Source organism: Gigantopelta aegis, chromosome 9 (assembly GCF_016097555.1).
Source record: "Gigantopelta aegis isolate Gae_Host chromosome 9, Gae_host_genome, whole genome shotgun sequence".
In the NCBI taxonomy this organism is placed as follows: domain Eukaryota; kingdom Metazoa; phylum Mollusca; class Gastropoda; order Neomphalida; family Peltospiridae; genus Gigantopelta; species Gigantopelta aegis.
In genome coordinates this window covers 61,131,042-61,150,766 of record NC_054707.1, presented here as the reverse complement: position 1 = coordinate 61,150,766, position 19,725 = coordinate 61,131,042, and the positions used below count along the sequence as shown (strand labels likewise).

Below are 19,725 nucleotides of genomic sequence, written 5' to 3'. Positions count from 1 at the left end.
TGTGTACTTCAAAATATATTTGTTGTACTGTAATAGTAATAAGAACTGTGGTTTGGTCGTAGATTTACGTGCAAAACTTGGATTACGAGGTTTTGTGAAATTGGGCCCAGTATACTAAGAGAAAGAAATAACCATAAAGAGGAAAAACTCGCCATACCAATAAACAACTCTTACCAAGAAATCACTCAGTACAGATTGTGGGAATGTATCAACAAGAAGATAAACATTATTATAAAGCGAATTGAAACCTAACACCTAAACTCCATACATCAAAGCTTTCTCTTTTCTATTACTATTTTTATTTCAATTATAGAAGTGTACACTGATTAAAATTCTCAACGTATAAAAATTAGGAAATGTTCTCATAAACGATGTATAATTAAAACAAAGTTATATCGTTCTGCATTGGTTTATTTACAGAACTCTGTACACGGAAAGAACTCCTTCTACTCCAGCTATAAAGTCGGGAAATTTTCTCTTCATTTCCAGTTTCCATTTTCCTTCCTCTGCGAGTTTCTCAAAGAGAGGCAGCGCCTTGTCTCGGTATTCGTCAACCTTTTCAGAGTGTTCCGCTCGTGTTACGTTCACAAACACGCCACCTGCAAATAGATACTAGTAGATCAAAATACTACACTAATGGGACTATTGTCCACCGCCCATATATGCACCATTTGTTATCGAATGTATATTCTATTTAATTTTTCGATTTACCATAGTTTGACGCCCAATAGCCGATGTACTTTTCCTGCTGGGGTGTTGCTAAACATTCATTTATTCATTCATTCATATGTATATGTAAATCATATTTGACAAGACTTTAAATATGTTTTATTTTTGCATAGTATATTAGAAACTGGTCAGTCAAATCAGTCATTTCGCTAAGTGCCTGTGACCACCAGGCAATACGCGAAATGACTGAAAATTCCAGGCATTTCACAAAATGACTGAAAATCGTTGCCAGCCATTACGCAAAATGACTAAATTGCTATCTATAATCCCACACCACTTTATTGAAACTCAAATCAAATCATTTCAGAAGTTGTACATGAAGATGAAGTTGAATGTTACCCGAGTAGTCAGAGTAGTCAGTGTCAAATCATTAAAGTAACATATTGGTATAGAAAGGTCACTTTGATAGCAGATAGTGGAACAAAAGGCAGACATGGATACTATCAGCTGCTGCTGTTTTAGGATCTTCTAGCATTGTGAATTATGCATCTTTTGGAATTAACACTTTTCTACAAACTTCCTACTTTTTGTAAGGCCCAGTTTTAAATTTATCTTCATAGGACTCTGCCATCATGTACTGGTTGCAACAGAAGAACTTATGAGTAAACCCCATGTATGTATGTATGTATGCCCACAAATGACTGTCAGGTCAGATGTCGGGAATTAACGTGCTTATATCAATTTAATGTTCAACCACGCTCGTTTCGAGCACGATTTCTGACTAGAGCCAGAAACTGTACTTGTAACGAGAGGGGTGGGGGAGTGTTTTAAAGAAAAACGTTTTAAAAGTTAAAAACGTTTATACAAATGATTAGCTAAAAATACGTAATTGATGGTTAAATAAACTTTATTTACAAAGAAGTTAAAAGGGTTTAAACAAAGGGTTAAAAAAGGTTTCTACAAATGATTACGTAAAAGGTAGAATATTGACAATAACCTATGTCTAGTTAATCTGGTATTTATGTCGGAGGAGAGTAGAAGGGAAGGTCCGCCCCATTTTTAATTAATTTCCCTAAATCCACCACCTCCACCATAATGTAAATGTTAGGAATTGGAGATTGATTAATGATATCATTTCCATATTAACCATATCATGAGGCCGCGTAAAACTATGTGATTGGGGCTGTCACTAAACTTAAGTCAAAAGAGCCATCACCTAACGTAAACCCCAGAAACAGTTTTATAGAGATGAAAGTCATATGGTACTGTAATCACAGATTTGTATTAAAGGAGTAGAAGAAGTCACTGAAAGTAGCCCTGTCTTAATCCATTTGCTTATATAAACAAAAAGCAAGGCTAGGTTTGAGAATAAACCAGCGAACCATTACAACTAATCAGGGATGAAAAGAAGCTCCTAGGTAACAAGAAATCAATAATATAGCAGATTCTGTGGTGTTTGTTTAAGAATAAACCAGAGAAACATTAATTACCAGGACCATTTGTTAGTAATATTCAAGTGGTATTAAGCATATTTTCTATAAGATTCTTTAATCTAAAACTATAGCAAAAGTTGAATAATAATTAATATTATAAGTAGTATTTTAAATCGTGTAATCAATATACTTATCCTTGTTTGTTCTTAAAATGTGGTTTTATCAATATTTAAGACCAAAAGCCTGTATACAAGTGTCAACAATAAGACTTGAATCACTTTAGTCATTTTGCGTAATTGCTGGCCATGATTTTCAGTCATTTCGTGAAATGCCTGGAATTTTCAATCATTTCGCGTATTGACCGATTTGTTTAGGCATTACGCGTAATGACTAGTTTCACAGATTTATATATATATCACATATATACACATACATATACACATACACATACACACATATATATATATGTATTATATTTCTTAAAAATAAATGGTCACTCAGAGGCGATTTTGTAAAAAAAAAAATTTCATTCATTTCTTAAACGCTCGTAGCGAATAAGGTTGACTCGAACGGCTAGGCGACTGTCATTTCCCAAACGTCAGACTATGTACACACCTGGTTTTATTACAGACAGGAGTTCCTCGAATGCAGAATAAGGGACGTGGTTTTCTCCTATACCTCCACACATTGTTACAGCGTCATAGATACCTAGAAGATAAAAATAAGATATTATGTCACAGCGTCATAGATATCTAGAAGATATAAAATAAGATATTACGTCACAGCGTCATAGATACCTAGAAGATATAAAATAAGATATTAGTTCCATTATTACAAGACAAAATTTCGTCAAAAGATACCAAAAAGCAGTGGCTATTGGCTGTAAAACATTTGTTAATTCTGATATTATACATTTCTCCATTGAAAGCAACATAAATGTTTCTACTTACATTCCTTTTACCCAAAATTCTCGAGGAACCCACTATGCACCCAGTGACAGAGCATTACAATTTCAATGTTTAGTTATCAAAAGTGTAGAGTATAGTAAGTTGTATGTATTTATGACAATGTAAAGAACCACCACCCCTCCTGCCGAAGTATTGTAAAGAATTATATTTTATTATCCTGTATATAGCAGATCCTCGTTCTACAGTATTATCTTAAAACTACTAAGGTCACAGTAGTAATGTTAGTACGACGACAATAATAGTAAATACCTACAATACCGACTTTCTGCGATCGCCAGCCCGTCCCACGCCACAACGTAACCTACGATGGTCCGTAAATAACGGTGGGATTTTACAATAGATCCGAGGCAATGGTAATTAATCCACTGACGTAAATATCAAATGAGAATTAGATGGTGTGTACTCCGAGTCAAAACGGATCTAATATATTTATACTTAGCAAATTAAAAAAAAAAATTGTTTAGCAGTTTGGTAAATGTGCTTTAATAAAAGAGAACTCGTGATTTTAAAAATAAAATTAGACAGTAGAATAAATTGAGGTATTATTTGTCAGTATATGGTGATTGGGGGTCCATACACGAAAATCTGAAAATTGTCATTAACGTGTCTGAGCACATTGACAGTGGTAGAGTGTAGCCTCATACACTGAACGTGACCGATGTAGTGATGGTAGCGTCGTGGTGTGAGCAGGAATTCATGACATCGGACAAAACAACCTCATTTCCATCATTCATGGGAACCTGAATACTCAGCATTACAATTGACTAAATCATCACACCAGTTGTCATTCCGTTCGTGCAGCAGCATCCAGGCATTGTTTCAACAGGACAATGCACGCGAGCATTCAGCGAGACTAACGACTGGACTTCTTCCGAGGAACAATATTGAGGCACTAAAATGGCTTCCAAGGTCGCCCGACTTGTTCCCTGTTGTGCAGTATGGAATTTGTTGTGTCGTAGAGTACGAGAGAATCATGCGCATATTCACAACGTCCACAACCTGAAACATGTTTAACTAGCTGATGGATCTATCACTATTCCAGAGATCCACCATCTCGTCGGGACCATGAGCCGACGTTGTGCCGCTGTCAAAATGCAATGCCAAATGTGCTCAGACACGTTACTGACGATTTATAGATTTTTGTGTATGGGCCCTCAAGCACCATTTAACGATGTGACAGTCACACATTTCATTTTGTATTGAAAATCTACAGCTACTTATACTGACAAATGACGCCTCAGTTAAATCCAGTGTCTGATTTCATGTTGTACGTCACGACTTAATTAAAGCACATTTACCAAATTGATAAACTGTTTGGGCTAAATATATATTTAAGTATAATGGCTTATTGTCTAACAACAGAAATATAGTTTATTTCCACTAATTCAGAAAAAAGGGAAATTTCAGTGTAAAAAGTGTGATGTGCTTAACACTTGAATACACATTTTATTTTGCCAAACAAATATACATTTTGTAGGCATACATACATATTTATAGATAAAATAATATAATGTGCACATTGCGGGGAATGGCAAGTAGCAACGGGTTACAATCGACAGAAGTCAATAGCAAATGGGTAATACATGCATAGCAATAATATACAGTATAATAGCATATGTCATGTATCAATGTTGTCTGTTCTATGCGTGGTAGCAGTGTTCAAATACTTACACAAATTAATTAGCGCTTTTGAATTGTCGCTGGACAGCAGTTGCGTTAATTTAAATGTTGATGGTTGATTATAATAAAAAGGTTTAACATATTTATCTCTTATGGTACCGTAGAAAGGACACACTAGAACAAAATGATATTCGTCTTCTTCTACATTCATATTGCACAGACTACAAATTATATTATTGCTGTCAATATTGTGGTATCTGCAGGTTTCTATAAAGAGATTATGGGAAAATAATCTATATTTACTCAAAATATGTTTGTATTCAGGGCAATAGGTTTCTGAAGGTAAGGTTGTAAGCAATAATTATTAACAACGAATTTGTATAACAGACATTTTGGAGAATTGCTGAATACAGCAAACATAAATTCTGTCATTCTGTTTGAATAGTGATATAAATGTATTGCAATTTACTACATTTTGATTATACCATATGTAACCGAAACCGTTAGTGAGAAGCAGGTCTCGTATTTGACTAACCCAGTTCACAGAACGTGGTTTTCTTATGCACTCGTTATATAGGGTGGTATGATACTTTCAAAATACAGTTAATAATAGTGTTTCCCCAGGATTTTTGTTCAGAGGGTTGGCAAAATAGTTTGACGTTAACTGAGCCCCCAAAGGGTGCGAAAATGCTAGGGGAGTTCGGGGGCATGCTCCCCAGTAATGTTTTTTTTTAATTTCCAGTTGTTTTTAGATGCATTATGGAATACATGAGGGTGCCATGTACACTTATAGAAGGAGATATTTTAAGATAGATTTTAATAATAATGTTTATTATTTATAATAATGTTTATTATTATTAAATATTTGCATAATGTCAGAACAATAATTTGAAAAAGAAGTATAAGTATTAGACTAAGCAAAAACAGATAATACATATCACTGAATTACTGATTGTAATTCAGTAATATCTATTTATCTGAAAGTAAAACCCAGGTCTTCTAGAATTTAAAAAAGAAATCCACTAACCATGGGATTGGTGAATTTAAGAATTAATTATCCATGATTGAATATTCATTAGCCCTACTTCTGTATGTACATTAGGGGTTCTAGAATTTAAATTACTTCCCATACTGACCAGTGGATAAAACATTTACTGGTCATGATAAAAAATTCACCTGCTAAATAAATTGTAATCACTCAGTGACTGATAAAACAAATAAAAGAAAGTGAATTTTGTTTTATATATGTACGTACATTTTTAAATTTGTGTTAATTCATCATATAATGCACTTAAAAATAAGTTCTTTCAAGTCTTGCAAATTTAATTATGTAATGTTTAAATATAATTTAAAAAACAACACAAAAATAAAAACAGACCAAACAAAAAAACAAACATTTGGAAGTTCGTAAAACAATATGGTTATGTGCAACCTATAAAAAAAACCTTATCTGACGAGATTGGTCACCGTTTACAATCAATGAAGAAAACTCGGGAATGTCCCTTTAAAACTGTCAATTTCTAAATCGGTTCGTGGTATGCCCACCTTTCTTCCGGTTTCACATTTCCATCTTTTCTGAATACTACGATTTTACTTTTATTAATATTTTCTTTTAAATTCCACTTATTTGTGTATACATGTATATATACAAAGTGTCTAACATACTCTGCAATTCAGGTGCACTTTCGGAGAACAATACTGTAGCATCGGCATACATCAGTAGAGAGAGATGAAGCATATTTAGTCGGTCGGTGGTTCTATTTCTAGATCGTTAACAAATAAAGAAAACAAGAATGGCGAAAGAGCTTCTCCCTGAATTAGACCGGATTTGTACCAGAAGGATTCAGATATATTCCCCTGATATTTCACACATGATTTTGCCAGACCATACATTGATTTTACAACATTTACAAGCTTATTATTTAAACCTAATTTATAAATGTTCAGCCACAATGCCTTATGCTCAACAGTATCAAATGCTTTACTAAAGTCAATGAAAGCACAATAGTCTTTTTTTTTACTGCCAAGCGTAATAGTTATAAGACTGTAGAGCAAAACTAGCGACAAGTGTGCTAAAACCGGGCTTAAACCCAAACTGCGCATCAGACATAATATTGTAGGTTTGTACTGACCGATTAATTAAAATAATAAACTGCTACAAGCAGGACAAATGGGGAATTCCCTATGTTTACATTCAACGGATAAAGCCGATAACTTACGCCATTGACTTGTTATTCTTTATTTATTAACCTTGGCGTCCAATTCGAAGAAAAAAGAAAGAAATGTTTTATTTAACGACGCACTCAACACATTTTATTTACGGTTATATGGCGTCAGACATGGTTACGGACCACACATATTTTGAGAGGAAACCCCCTGTCGCCACTACATGGGCTACTCTTTCCGATTAGCAGCAAGGCATCTTTTATTTGCACTTCCCACAGGCAGGATAGCACAAACCATGGCCTTTATTGAACCAGTTATGGATCACTGGTCGGTGCAAGTGGTTTACACCTACCCACTGAGCCTTGCGGGGTTTGGATCTGATTAAAAATCCCATGTCTCGACTGGGATCCGAACCCAGTACCTACTAGCCTGTAGACCGATGGCATAACCACGACCCCACCGAGGCCGGTTTGATGATTACCAATGCGTCTCATCGTGTTTGAAAATGTTTTTAAAAATGTAATTTAAACAACTGTACCTATAAAAAAAGGATACCAAGTGCAATTACGATAAAATATCTAAAACGAATTGAATACGAAGCTTAATAATGATGACACAATGTAGTGTCATTGAGTGCAAGTTAAAATTTAACGGCGTTCGATTCGTTTTGTTGTGGGGCTCCTTGACATAAAAATCGTATTCGAAAAAAAAAAAAATCATGAAATCGCCTCTGTTTATTAACTATCGGCTATTGGATATCAAACATTTGGTAATTTTGACGGTCTTAGAGAGGAAAGCCGCAAGATGTTTCCATTAGTAGCAGTGGTTACGCCATCGGATTACAGGCTGGTAAGTACAAAGTCCGCAGCCCGGTACCGGTGTAACAGCCTAAAATATACCCTCCCTGCCAAACTATACCCAGGGTTAAAGTGGGCTAGCCTGTTTTATTCTTCTAACCCTAACCCTCATTTTTTATTACTAACCTTTATACAAAATAAATAAATAAATAAATAAATAAATAATAATAATAGACGGTTTAAAAGAAAAGCAACTATTGCTTTCATAAAACTATCACAGATTAGATATTTTAGAAGATGTTTCGATATTATCTAGCTCAAAATATATAAATGAAAATGGAAAAACACACCTCTGGACATTGAAATACAGACTAGAGGTATATTCTGGGCTAGCCTGTTTTATACCCCGGTGTATATTCTGGTCTACCCTGTTTTATACCCCGGTATATATTCTGGGCTAGTCCAGTTTACACCCCGGGTATAGTTTGGCGGCGGGTAAATTGTGGGCTATTACACCGGCTCCAACCCAGACCGAGTTCTTAAGGGCTCAGTGGGTAAGTGTAAGGCCACTACACCCTCTTCTCTCTCACTAACCACTAACCAACTAACATACTGTCCTGGACAGACAGCCCAGATAGCTGAGGTGTGTGCCCAGGACAGTGCTTATAATTTATAATTGGATATATGCACGAAAATAAGTTGAAATGAATGAAAATTAAATTATCACTGAGCTACGCCCCCCCCCCCCCCCCCCCATCTCTATTGCATAATTGTGGGGGAAATATAACTTGGCACTTACGATCCTTGATTTCTAATTTATTTTCACCCAGGTATTCACAGATCAGTCGCTGATAGATGTTTTTCGTTTTCGCTAGAGCCAACATTCCCTCCGACGCATCAACAGCATCAAGGTGTGTAAATCCTGCTTTAAACAACTGAAAAACAAAGAAGAAAGCAGTATTAAAGGCGAGGTCTTACGGTAATGAATTCCACTATATTATTAGTGTACGTCTTTAGCTACCGAGAGAAATGAGTATATACCTAATTATTATACAAATAGAGCCAGTGTCATTACCTTTTACTCTCTACAACTAAACGTAGCCCAGTGGTACAGCGCTCGCCAGTGCACCACGACTGGTATATTAAAGGCCGTGGTATGTACTAAGCTGTCTGTGGGATGGTGCATATAAAAGATCACTTGCTGCTAATCGAAAAGAGTAGCCCATGAAGTGGCGACAGCGGGTTTCCCCTCTCAATATTTGTGTGGTCCTTAACCATATGTCTGACGCCATGTAACCGTAAATAACATGTGTTGAGTCCGTCGTTAAATAAAACAATTCTTTTTACAACTAAATAGTCACTTTTGCGTGAACTATATATGTAGATGTTTACAAATAAACTATGTAGATATTTACAAATAAACTATGAATATATTTACAAATAAACTATGTATATATTTACAAATAAACTATGAATATATTTACAAATAAACTATGTACATATTTACAAATAAACTATGTACATATTTACAAATTGTTGTTGAGAGGGTCAGTCTTCCGGGTTAATAATAATCAAATACAATGCCCAGTATCACTACAGAAAACTGATTAAAATTAGCTCTACTTGGTCTACCAGTAGATCTAACAGCATTGCGTGGACTCCCATGTCCAGGTGACATTTCATCTATAAATAACAATTTAAATATCGACCAATTACACTTCACCTTTTATAGCGTTATTCGGGAGCATGCACATTCTAAAAATATCGGGCGAGACTATGTAATAGGCAAACTTGTTGGTCTATTTCAACATTGAAAAAACAGGGGGAAAAGTGCAGTAATAAACTCTGGATTATATACTAGTATAAACAGATTTTATGGCTATACCTTCACTGTGGGGTTTTTTTTCGTCTTGAAACGAATTTTATATTGCAATTAGTTTCCGGCATACTTCGTAATTCACCCGAATCATTTCGTATACCCTCGGGTTCGGGTTCGGGTTCGGGTATAGTATTTACATGCTTGTTTGCCACTAGAGCTTCAAGCGTGTCTGTCCCGGGGCCGAGCTCTGGATAGCCAGAAGTCTGCTCCGGGCCAAAAATTATAGGGGCAATTTTGAATTTTACTCGAAAAAATTTAACAGGTGAATTTTAATATAATAACTTTTCTTGGTGTGGTTCTAATGGAAAACTATCTAATATAAAATATAATATATACCCTCGGCATAATCCCGAATGTTTTCAAATTCTTTTTATATCACTGGCATGATTTTGCAAGTACGGTTTTGATTGGTCGAATGAAAGGTCAACTGGACATGAGCTCTAACGGGCTGCTGTTAGATCCACATGTAATAGTGGAGCTAATTTTAATTAGATTGAGAAAACACTTTGTCAATTAGTCGGGCTGTTTTGTTTTTTTCTCTCGTGTGTAGGAATTTTAGTAGGGGATGGGGAGTCGACTGTTGCGACTGAAGTGTATAAGGGGTCAATCTTCTCGTTCAAGGCTGCGAACCCAGTACCTACCACTGGTCAATGGTTTTCTTACCTCCACTCCAGCAAGGCCAGTACCGGACGCTGCATCGAGAATCTTCGTCTGGTCTCGGTTCTCAGGAAACAACTCTTCCATAGTGCGAGCCAGCTCGTACGGTCCTTGGTAGTTGATGACACTCGCGTGCTACCAAGAAAAAATAATTGTTTCATGACGCCTCAAAACGTATGATTATTTCGACACTTTATGACAAAAGGTTTGTTTGGTATAATTAACGACACCACTAGAGCACATTGGTTTATTTTTCAAACGGCTATTGGATGTCAAACATATGTTCATTTTGACACAGTCATAGAGAGGAAACCCGCTACATGAGTCTATTAGTAGCAAGGGATCTTTTATATGCACTATCCCACAGACAGGACAGTACATGTTTGATTATACGGATTAAACTTACAAACTGAATTTCGACAGTTTACACATTTATCACCATAGGCGTACGGGCTCCCATTTTTGTAGACCGGGGGGGGGGGGGGGGGGGGGGGGAGAGAGAGGGGGCGTTGCAGGCTGGGTTTTGTCCGAATTAAACGAAAATGCCCGAATCTGGATAACAATATTCATATTAGCATTGCTACCAAACAGCTATATAGAGTTGCAAACTAATTCACATGGATATCATTACAACTAATTTTGAGGGTAGAATGATGGAAATACATGTTAAGTAGGTCTTAGTTCAGCACATTTTATCAGAATATCTGTATAATTTTTGCCCGAATTTGAGGTTTTGTCTCGTACACTTATGTCTATCAGCATCAAAGAAAAAACCTTACCGCTTCATATTCAGCTCCCGTCTTATCGTAACGTTCAATGCATTTTTTACGGCCCATTCCTTTGACTTGATAACGCGCAATAGCCTGCAAGCTTTCATTTATCTCACGTTGGCTTGATGGATTGGCACATACATTATTATCCATGGTGCGGCTGAAAATGTAACAGTAAGTCCATTGTCACAATACATACAAATTTAACAAACAATATTTATTACACAACAATATCAAGTTTGTTTCTCGATGTTTGAAAAATAAAGATTGGCTTATGAAACTAGTTTCGTAATTATAACAGGTAGATGGTTTATCATAACACCTGGACTTAATCTACCAATAAATCCTGTCTGTGGGAAGCGCAAATAAAAGATCCCTTGCTGCTTATTGGAAGAGTAGCCCATGTAGTGGCGACAGCGGGTTTCCTCTCAAAATCTGTGTGGTCCTTAACCATATGTCTAACGCAATATAACCGTAAAATAATGTGTTGAGTGCGTCGTTAAATAAAACATTTCTTTCTTTCTTTCTTAATCTACCAATAAAATATAAACAGTTGTCCTTGCCAAATGTTTTGGAAGAGGGTTTGGGGTGGGGTGGGTGAGATGGTTAAGATGGCCTTTCGTCAAGTCAAAGTGGTTAAACATGCACATTCAGGGCAAAGAGTTAAAGCGATGATGATAATGATGATAACTAGTTTAACGTGCCCATATACCACTAGGGTTTCGAACACGCCCATCCCGAGTCCGACCTCCGATAAGATCGGTGGCCTGACTCGGGATGGAGGGGTGAAAATGGGCAGAATTTTGAAAATAGCAATTAGTAAAAAAGTTAATAAATTAAAGAAAAAAAAGAAAAAGGTTACAAGCCAAAAATAAAAAAGAATTGACTGCTCGGCCGAATATTTATATAATTTGGAGCATTTTAGAAGGACAGTCCAAAATCAAATAAGAGAAAGAAGAGAGGATCGGACTATTTAATAATATTACAAAAAAGAAGTAATTTCGACATAAAATTTTGAACGCAGATCTAAACGTTTAAAGTCCGATCGATATGTCCACGCGAGTGGCCTCGTTAAGGCCGTTTGGGTGCACAGCTTAAAGGGACGAGATGGGTTGCATCCCGTCAAGAAAACCCCTAGATTGACAGTCGATAGACGTTGAAGGTGTAGTGCTGTGCTGAAATACAGATTTTGAGAAGCCGGATCCGTCTGAACGAGTAGAGTATCAGACTAGGGTATAGTCCAGTCGTCATGGGTTGGTATAGTGGTGCGGACGGGCCCGACTCCGGAGGATACGAGATGGTATCACTATAAAACAATGTAAAGTCTAGAAAAAGAGTAGTAGGGGCCGACCCCGCTTCCTATTTCTTCTCTGGTCAATCTTCCAGTGCTGCTAGGACAGGCTCGGACATGTAGAGACTAAACGCGAACAACCGTGGCGTTCTGCAGAATATCCGTCATACGAGTCACGAAAAAACATAGTCAGACGGAGAAAAACGTGGAGGCGGGGAATCTCGCTGAAAACGAATCCAACCTGGTGGTGCAAATTGTCAGTTCCAATGGCCGCATACATCCCAGTAGAAAACTTCATTTCGCTGACAAAAACAACGAAATGAAGGACCCCCAAGTCGAGCACACGAAAGCACGTGCAGTGTGCACAAGCGAAACAAACACATCTTACCGCGTGGAGCTCCAGACTGGGAATCAGTTAAAGCGAACTTATTTCGTCACGCACGCTTTACCAAATGATTTCGTCACGCCTTTCATGCCGTATATACGAAACGATTGCGTAAACGTTGTTAAAATTCGTTCAGTAACATGTACTTAATATCAATGTTTCAGTAATCGAATATTGGTTCGATGATTACCCTACACGACAAAGAGGCGCACTTAAAGTTGAAGGCTCATATTGACTGTATGCGCCATATACACAACATACCGTACGACTATTTCATTACGGCTGGCTGCGTGCGCTTTGAAGAAGTTTGTTTTGTTTTACAACACCGCTAGAGCATATTGATTTATTAATCATCGGCTATTGGATGTCAAACATATTGTCATTTTGACAGTCGTAGAGATGAAAACCGCTACATTTTACCATTAGTAGCAAGGGATCTTTTATAAGCTCCATCCCACAGACAGGATAGCACATACCACGGTCTTTGATATACCAGTCGTGGTGCACTGGCTAGAGCGAGAAATAGCCCAACAGGCCCACCGATGGGGATCGATCCTAGACCGATCGCGCATCAAGCGAGCGTTTTACCACTGGGCTACATGCGCATGCATCCAGTGTGGACGCTCTCATTGAAACTAATGTAGTTTTAACCAGGACCGCACGCACGCGCCGCATCCAGTCTATTATGATGAGCCTTAAGACTTCATTCCCCCAAGTTGCTGCGGTATTATTGTTTGTACTGAGGAACATTAATTAGGGATCTGTAGGTATGTAATTTTTCATTAAATATGGTAAACAAATATAGATATATGTAAATAAAAAATTTAAAATGCTCCTTTGTAAGGTGTCGACGTTGTGGCACGTTATTAAACTTATTGATTTAAACAGCAATTTACAGCGAACAAAATGACAAGAATTAGTAGGCACCAATGTATTTGGCAGTTTTCATATAAAATTTATGCAAGATTTAGCTTAGTCGGTCGAGTGCTCGCCTTAGGGGCTTGCGTCGCAGGATCGAACTACCTCGGTGATTCCATTCAAGTTATTGGAGTTTTTTTCTCGTTCCAACCATTGCACCACATCTGAGGTCATTGTATGTGTTTTTCTGTCTGTGGGAAATTGTATTTAAAAGATCCTTTGGTTTAAACAATATTTATTAGCAAATCAAATTTGGGATTGGCCAACAGGCAAGTGCCTATATTAAGGCCTCTCCCTACATTTAACAAATATACATGTTATACATCAAGATGGCTAGAACAATATTACAATAAAGATAACACGGATAGTTGGGGGAATAGACGAGAGGAGTGTGTAGAAGAACAAAGAATAAATAGCAAACAATTAGAATGGTTAAATGGTTAAATGATCTCGAAACGCTTACTATTAATAAGAAAATTTCTGAACAGATTTAAATATTGAGATATTTTCTTGAACACTTAAATTTGAATCTCCAAATAGCAAAGTATGACACTTGAGATTATAATAGTTCAGAAAATGGGTATTGCGAGCTGCAACATATATTGGGCAAAAACATAGAAAATGTTCTGCATCTTCAACTGGATGGCCACAAATACAAGAAGGGGTATCTGTCACTTGTACAAAAGATCCTTTGCTGCTAATGAATTTGTTTTGCGGGCTTCCTCTGGTGACTACGTGTCAGAATTAACAAATGTTTACATCCAATAGCAGCTGATTAAATAATTAATGTGCTCTTGTGGTGTCGTTAAACGTAAACATAAACTTAACTTTTTTCATAAATGTACGAACAAAATTCACCGTGTGCGAGCTTTTTTCGCGTGTCACGGGCTAAAATTTAGCTTTATACATTTATGAACTTCGTCCAAATAAACTTTTGCCTTCATTTAAATAAACTAGTAATTTATAACACAACATTGATGTCTTATTTTCTATAGCATACTAGTGACTGTCTTATTAATGTTACTATTTGACCTGACCCAAGAGGCAAGCAAGCATAATCAAACTCGTATATTATGCAGATTATTTTCCATAATTTTAGACTCGAGCTACCATTCAAATTTATATAAACGATAGACCTTACCGTGATAAACAGTACACGAACTCCTAACGATCTGTTGTTTTGAATGGTACGTATTATCGCAGTCCGAATGTTTTTCTCACCGAATTGATCAAGGTGGCGTTTCGTCAGGCGTTTATGGCCTGGACCGGTATGACCACAATTCATCTATGCCAAAGCCAGTCATTCCATTGTTTAATTGGAGTCACGCTTGATAACCGAGGAACCGTTACGTAACGAGTATCAATGAAATAGCTTGTGTTCTTAACCCGTGTCACAAATGCCCATTGGGGTATCGCTGTTTTAGTATTTTCATTTTAGTTCTGGCATTACATAACAAGGATTAGAAATACATTCTTTTCAAGTCGGTCGTCTGTCCTCTTTTTGTTATATTTAAATGATTTAGACAATTACTTAAAAACTTGGGGAAAGTTAAGAAGAAAACATTAATAAAATAATACGTCCTAATGGTATTAACAGTAATAACAATAACATATATCTCTCTGTCTGGTAACCGGTCAAAACCCCTCCGGTCAAAACCCCTTAGTCAAAACCCCCTCAGTCAAAACCCCCTCCAGTCTAAACCCCCTCCAGCCAAAACCCCTTCCAGTCAAAACCCCCTATTTAGAAAATAAACCTGAGTTTCTTATAACTGTTATGTTATAAGAAATAATAAAAAATTATGCAAATAATTGATACCAAAAATTGTAACCAGGTGAATGTTTTATGATTTTAAGCGATTGCACTGCACTGTACAAAATACACACATACACTGGGTTTTAATTAAGGGTCAATACTTTAGGGCAGTTAGTGTGACTTGTTTCATGTTGAGAATACTGACCTTTGACACTGACCAGTACTCACCTACTGACTGATATGTTTAAGCCAACAGGTGACTAATGACCTTTTGAAATTCACCTGACCAGAAAGGACATGCTTTTCATTCTCTGAAATAGACGCCATCTTGAAATCTTTGAGGTTAGTTTTCTTTATCTTTTCTAATTTGCACTCTTTTTATTAACTTGCATAAAATTAAATGTAATTAATAAGCAATTAAAATTGTATACACTAAAGCAATTAAATATAATTTATTTAGATTACATATTTTAGAATTATACATATACATTAATACTAGTGTTTAATCTATGAAGTAGTTATATTTGGATTAAAATTTTATATAGGGGAATAAATGTAATAATTAGTTTATAATAAGGCGTGTAATGGCGTTATTGCGTTTATTTGATATAGATTCTTATACTAGCTTAGCTTGTACTTAACAAATAGAAGAGTACTGTGTTTTCTATATTTTAGTATATCAGATATGGACGGTGATTTATAAGTGTTTTATTTGTTTTATAGCTGCTGATATCTACATTTCCTATTGACGACCTATGTTCTGTCGCCCTATCGCCCACAGCGAAAGGTAGACTATTGATTATTGCTCAGGGTACATTCTTGTTTAAACCCGTGCAGTATTCTTAATGCACGTGCAGTTCATGTACTTGTAAACAGAAGCTTAGTTTTAATTATATCATATTGTAAATATTTATATTGTATAGCTTAACCTTAAATTGTGCTGAACTTTATGAAAAGAGATGTGGACTTTAGATTATTTATTAAACCTTTATTAATAAATATTAGATAATATATAGTGTATTTATAGCATTAATGAGTAGCATTAATTAAATTTCTTGGTATGTATATTTAGATAAATGGTATATTTTCTTTAAATATACTGCAGAGAGTTGTGTAGTTTTTATGCTTTTGTGTATGATGTTGTTATTTATGTATTTTAATATTCTTGTTATTATTTTTATAGGGTTTAAAACAACACCCTTCTTTCAAATAAAGAACCTTTACACACTGCGTCCGTCTTTATATATCAAATATATTTTTTCTGCATAAAATATTAGTGGCTGTATATTAAACATGTTTCGGATCGTTCTAGTATTTGTACTAGGTTAAATTTCATTTTATTTCCTAAACTATTATTTTTTCGTACGTACGAAATTATTTGAAGACAAAATCCAGTTTGGGCTTCTTACAAATATTAAGACGACTAAAATACATTGAATATACAGACACTGATATTCTAAACATGAAAATATATTTAATATGTAAGTTTAACCGGCACATTATACCCTCCCGGCGAGATGTAGCCCAGTGGTAAAGCGCTCGCTTGATGCGCGGTCGGTTTGGGATCGATTCCCGTCGGTAGCCCATTATGCTATTTCTCGTTCTAGCCAGTGCACCACAACTGATATATCAACGGCCGTGGTATGTGCTATCATGTCTGTGGAATGGTGCATATAAAAGATCCCTTGCTACTAACGGGAAAATATAACGTGTTTCCTCTCTAAGACTATATGTCAAAATTACCAAATCTTTGATATCCAATAGCCGATGATTGATAAATCAATGTGCTCTAGTGGTGTCGTTAAACAAAACATACTAACTATTGTACTCTTAGGGGCTCGCTAGGGGTATGGGCACTAACATGGGTGAGTGTTCGCGCTACTCCGGACTGTGCGCAAAGTCGCAGGGGTAGCTCTGGGTGTACAGAAAAAGTCGCCAAATTATCTAATAAACTTCAAAAATCGCAAAAAGTTATTTTTGAATAACAGAATATCAATTATTACATGAAATTACTTCGCCAAATTAAAATAAAATTCGCCAGATATTTCTAAAATTCGCATTTGGCAAATTTGGCGACTACCAGAGCTAGCTCTGAGTCGCCCACCCCTTTCCAAACCTTTCCTCCGAACCTTTCCTCCAAACCTTTCCTCCGAACCTTTCCTCCAAACCTTTCCTCCAGAGCTACACATGTATACATACATATGCCTTCTGATGACATTTCATGGGCAAGGTGGCGTTTCGTCACGCTTTTATGGCCTTCTGGACCGGTATGACCACAATTCATCTCAACCCAAGTTTCCTTTTTATTTCGGCTAACCGCCTCAGTGGTGTGTACGTTGGAACGAGCAAAACACAAATGGTAACATGCGGCTGCTTGGTGAATGTATGTCTATTTTTTTGGACGGGAAGGTATGTGGGCTGACAACATTCCTGAAGATATGGCTTCGGTTGTTCAAACTTTAGCTTAACCAGTGATTTACGAACATTTTCAAAATCATAGACAAACAGCTGAACATGTTTCTGATCGTTCTAATATTTGTACTAGGTTAAATTTCATCTTATTTCCTAAAATATAGTTTTTTCGTACGTACGAAATTATTTGAAGACAAAATTCAGTTTGGGCTTCTTACAAATATTAAGACGACCAGAAACACATTGAATATATAGACACTGATATTTTAAACAACAAAATATATTTAATATGCAAGTTTAATCGTAGAACTATTTTATTAGTCGGAAACAATTTACAATGCAGCAAACTCAGGAATGTCCTTTTAACGGCGGTTGGTATTTGTGCTGGTGGTTTGGGTGTGGGTGGCGGTGAGTTCCTCGGCATTTGCTGGTGCTTTAGGTCAGGTCAGGTCATAGGGCTTTACGTGCACATTCAGAACAAGCTGTTGTAGCGCACGCCTGTCCTGGGTGCAAGAGCCGGCCTCGGCCGGTTCCTCCGTCCAGGACAAGAAAGGTGGGCTGGGGGGGGGGGGCAGAGGAGGGACCGCCTGCACTGGCAGGTGCAAGGGAGCCCCAGCAGCCCGACCAAGGTCGGTAGCAGGCGGGGGTGGGGTGATGGTGTTATGGAATTTGTAATGGCGCAAAGTATTATGCCAAAGAGAAAAAGTGCGCAAATTTGGTTGAGGAAATTGGGCGCAATTTTGAACGGTCGGTCAAAAAGAAAGTTCCAGAGCTAGTATAGGTTTTGACATTAGTGAATCGAGAGTAGCTCGTTAATTAGACCTCGATGATGCTGTGGTGTCTCCCTAGGTTGCCCACAGGGCCCTTAAAAAGGGCCTGACCGCTTCTGGTCGTGGCATGACAACCCAGGGGAGACCCGTGCAATTCTGGTGCTTTAACTTCTGGTTTGGTTAACGTGGCGGTTTTATGTTGATTTTTTGGGGGTGCGGGGTGAGTGGTAGTGGTAGTGGGTGTTCGGCTGGTTAGATCTATTTGGGGTGGATCGTGGTGGGGTGGGGGATCTCGGTGAGTTGCTAGCAACTGATTCCAAGCCAACCACGTCTTCTTCTGGGCGGAAAGTTGGGGTCGGGGTGGGGGTGCCCCCCAAGGTCTAAATCTAGCCCTGGTTATAATACAGTAATAACCAACTGAGAGAATAAACTAACAAAAAAACCCACTATTTGTACTTGCCTACTCCAGAGTTCGATGACTGCTCCAAGATGTTATCGTTGAGTGATAACCTGAGTTATAGCCAGTCCTAGTTGTAGGGTGTTACGTGCCTATTCAGAGAAAGCTGTTGCAGCACACGGCTGTCATACAGTCACACATTTGCTTTGTTTGCATCATGGCTGCACATTGATTAATTCATAATCAGCTCGGGTTCCGGTTCGGGTATAGTATTTCAAGATTTTCAATATTTCAAGATTTATTAAACAACACTCAGACATATTACAATGTGTAACAAGAGGACATTTTCAAATACATAATTAACATACATGACAAGAACAGGCGTCAACATTGAAGTATCTATAATTAACAGAACACAAGATATGCAAACAAAATAGCTAAAATATGCGGAGAAACGTCAGTTCACAAGACAAGATAATCTTTTAATAAATATAGCTAGGTTTTTTAATAATGGTGCATTACAGCATACCTTTCATTTTAAAAACACTAGGATTAATTCTATAATATTGTTTTATATATTTTCTTCTAATATTTTCAATATTATCATTTTTACAACTAAATAAATAATGGTATTCCTCTAATATCGGTATTACAAAGTTTGCATATTCTATTTTCTCTAGGAACGTTAAACCATCTGCCAGTTTCGATTGGTAATCTTAAACTTGACGTACGCAATTTAGTTATCCAGCATCTATTTTGGTATGATAATCTCGACAAATAGGTTTCGAAATAAAATTCTGTTTTAAATGTATAAAATTGACCCCTAGAAGAGTTTGTAAT

General features: G+C 36.8%; 1 protein-coding gene across 1 annotated transcript; it reads right to left on the bottom strand.

Annotated features, from left to right (window-relative positions):
• Positions 1-393: 393 nt before the first annotated feature.
• LOC121381834 (demethylmenaquinone methyltransferase-like) lies at positions 394-18,969 on the bottom strand. The gene is made up of 6 exons (XM_041511195.1): positions 18,949-18,969; positions 10,969-11,119; positions 10,196-10,324; positions 8,453-8,588; positions 2,718-2,810; positions 394-599 (listed from the first exon to the last, which is right to left on the bottom strand). The coding sequence occupies exons 2-6, from the start codon at positions 11,110-11,112 to the stop codon at positions 415-417; spliced, it is 687 nt and encodes a 228-aa protein (XP_041367129.1). The 5' UTR covers positions 11,113-11,119; positions 18,949-18,969; the 3' UTR covers positions 394-414.
• Positions 18,970-19,725: the final 756 nt, after the last annotated feature.

Bases quoted from the DNA above. Each gene is read 5' to 3' on its own strand.
- LOC121381834 (XM_041511195.1), bottom strand. From the start codon at position 11,112: ATGGATAATAATGTATGTGCCAATCCATCAAGCCAACGTGAGATAAAT. The intron at 2,811-8,452 runs GTAAGTGCCAAG...TTTATCTTCTAG, and splicing joins TAAATTAGAAATCAAGGATC to GTATCTATGACGCTGTAACA. The intron at 600-2,717 runs GTGTGTACATAG...ATCTATTTGCAG, and splicing joins CCTGTCTGTAATAAAACCAG to GTGGCGTGTTTGTGAACGTA.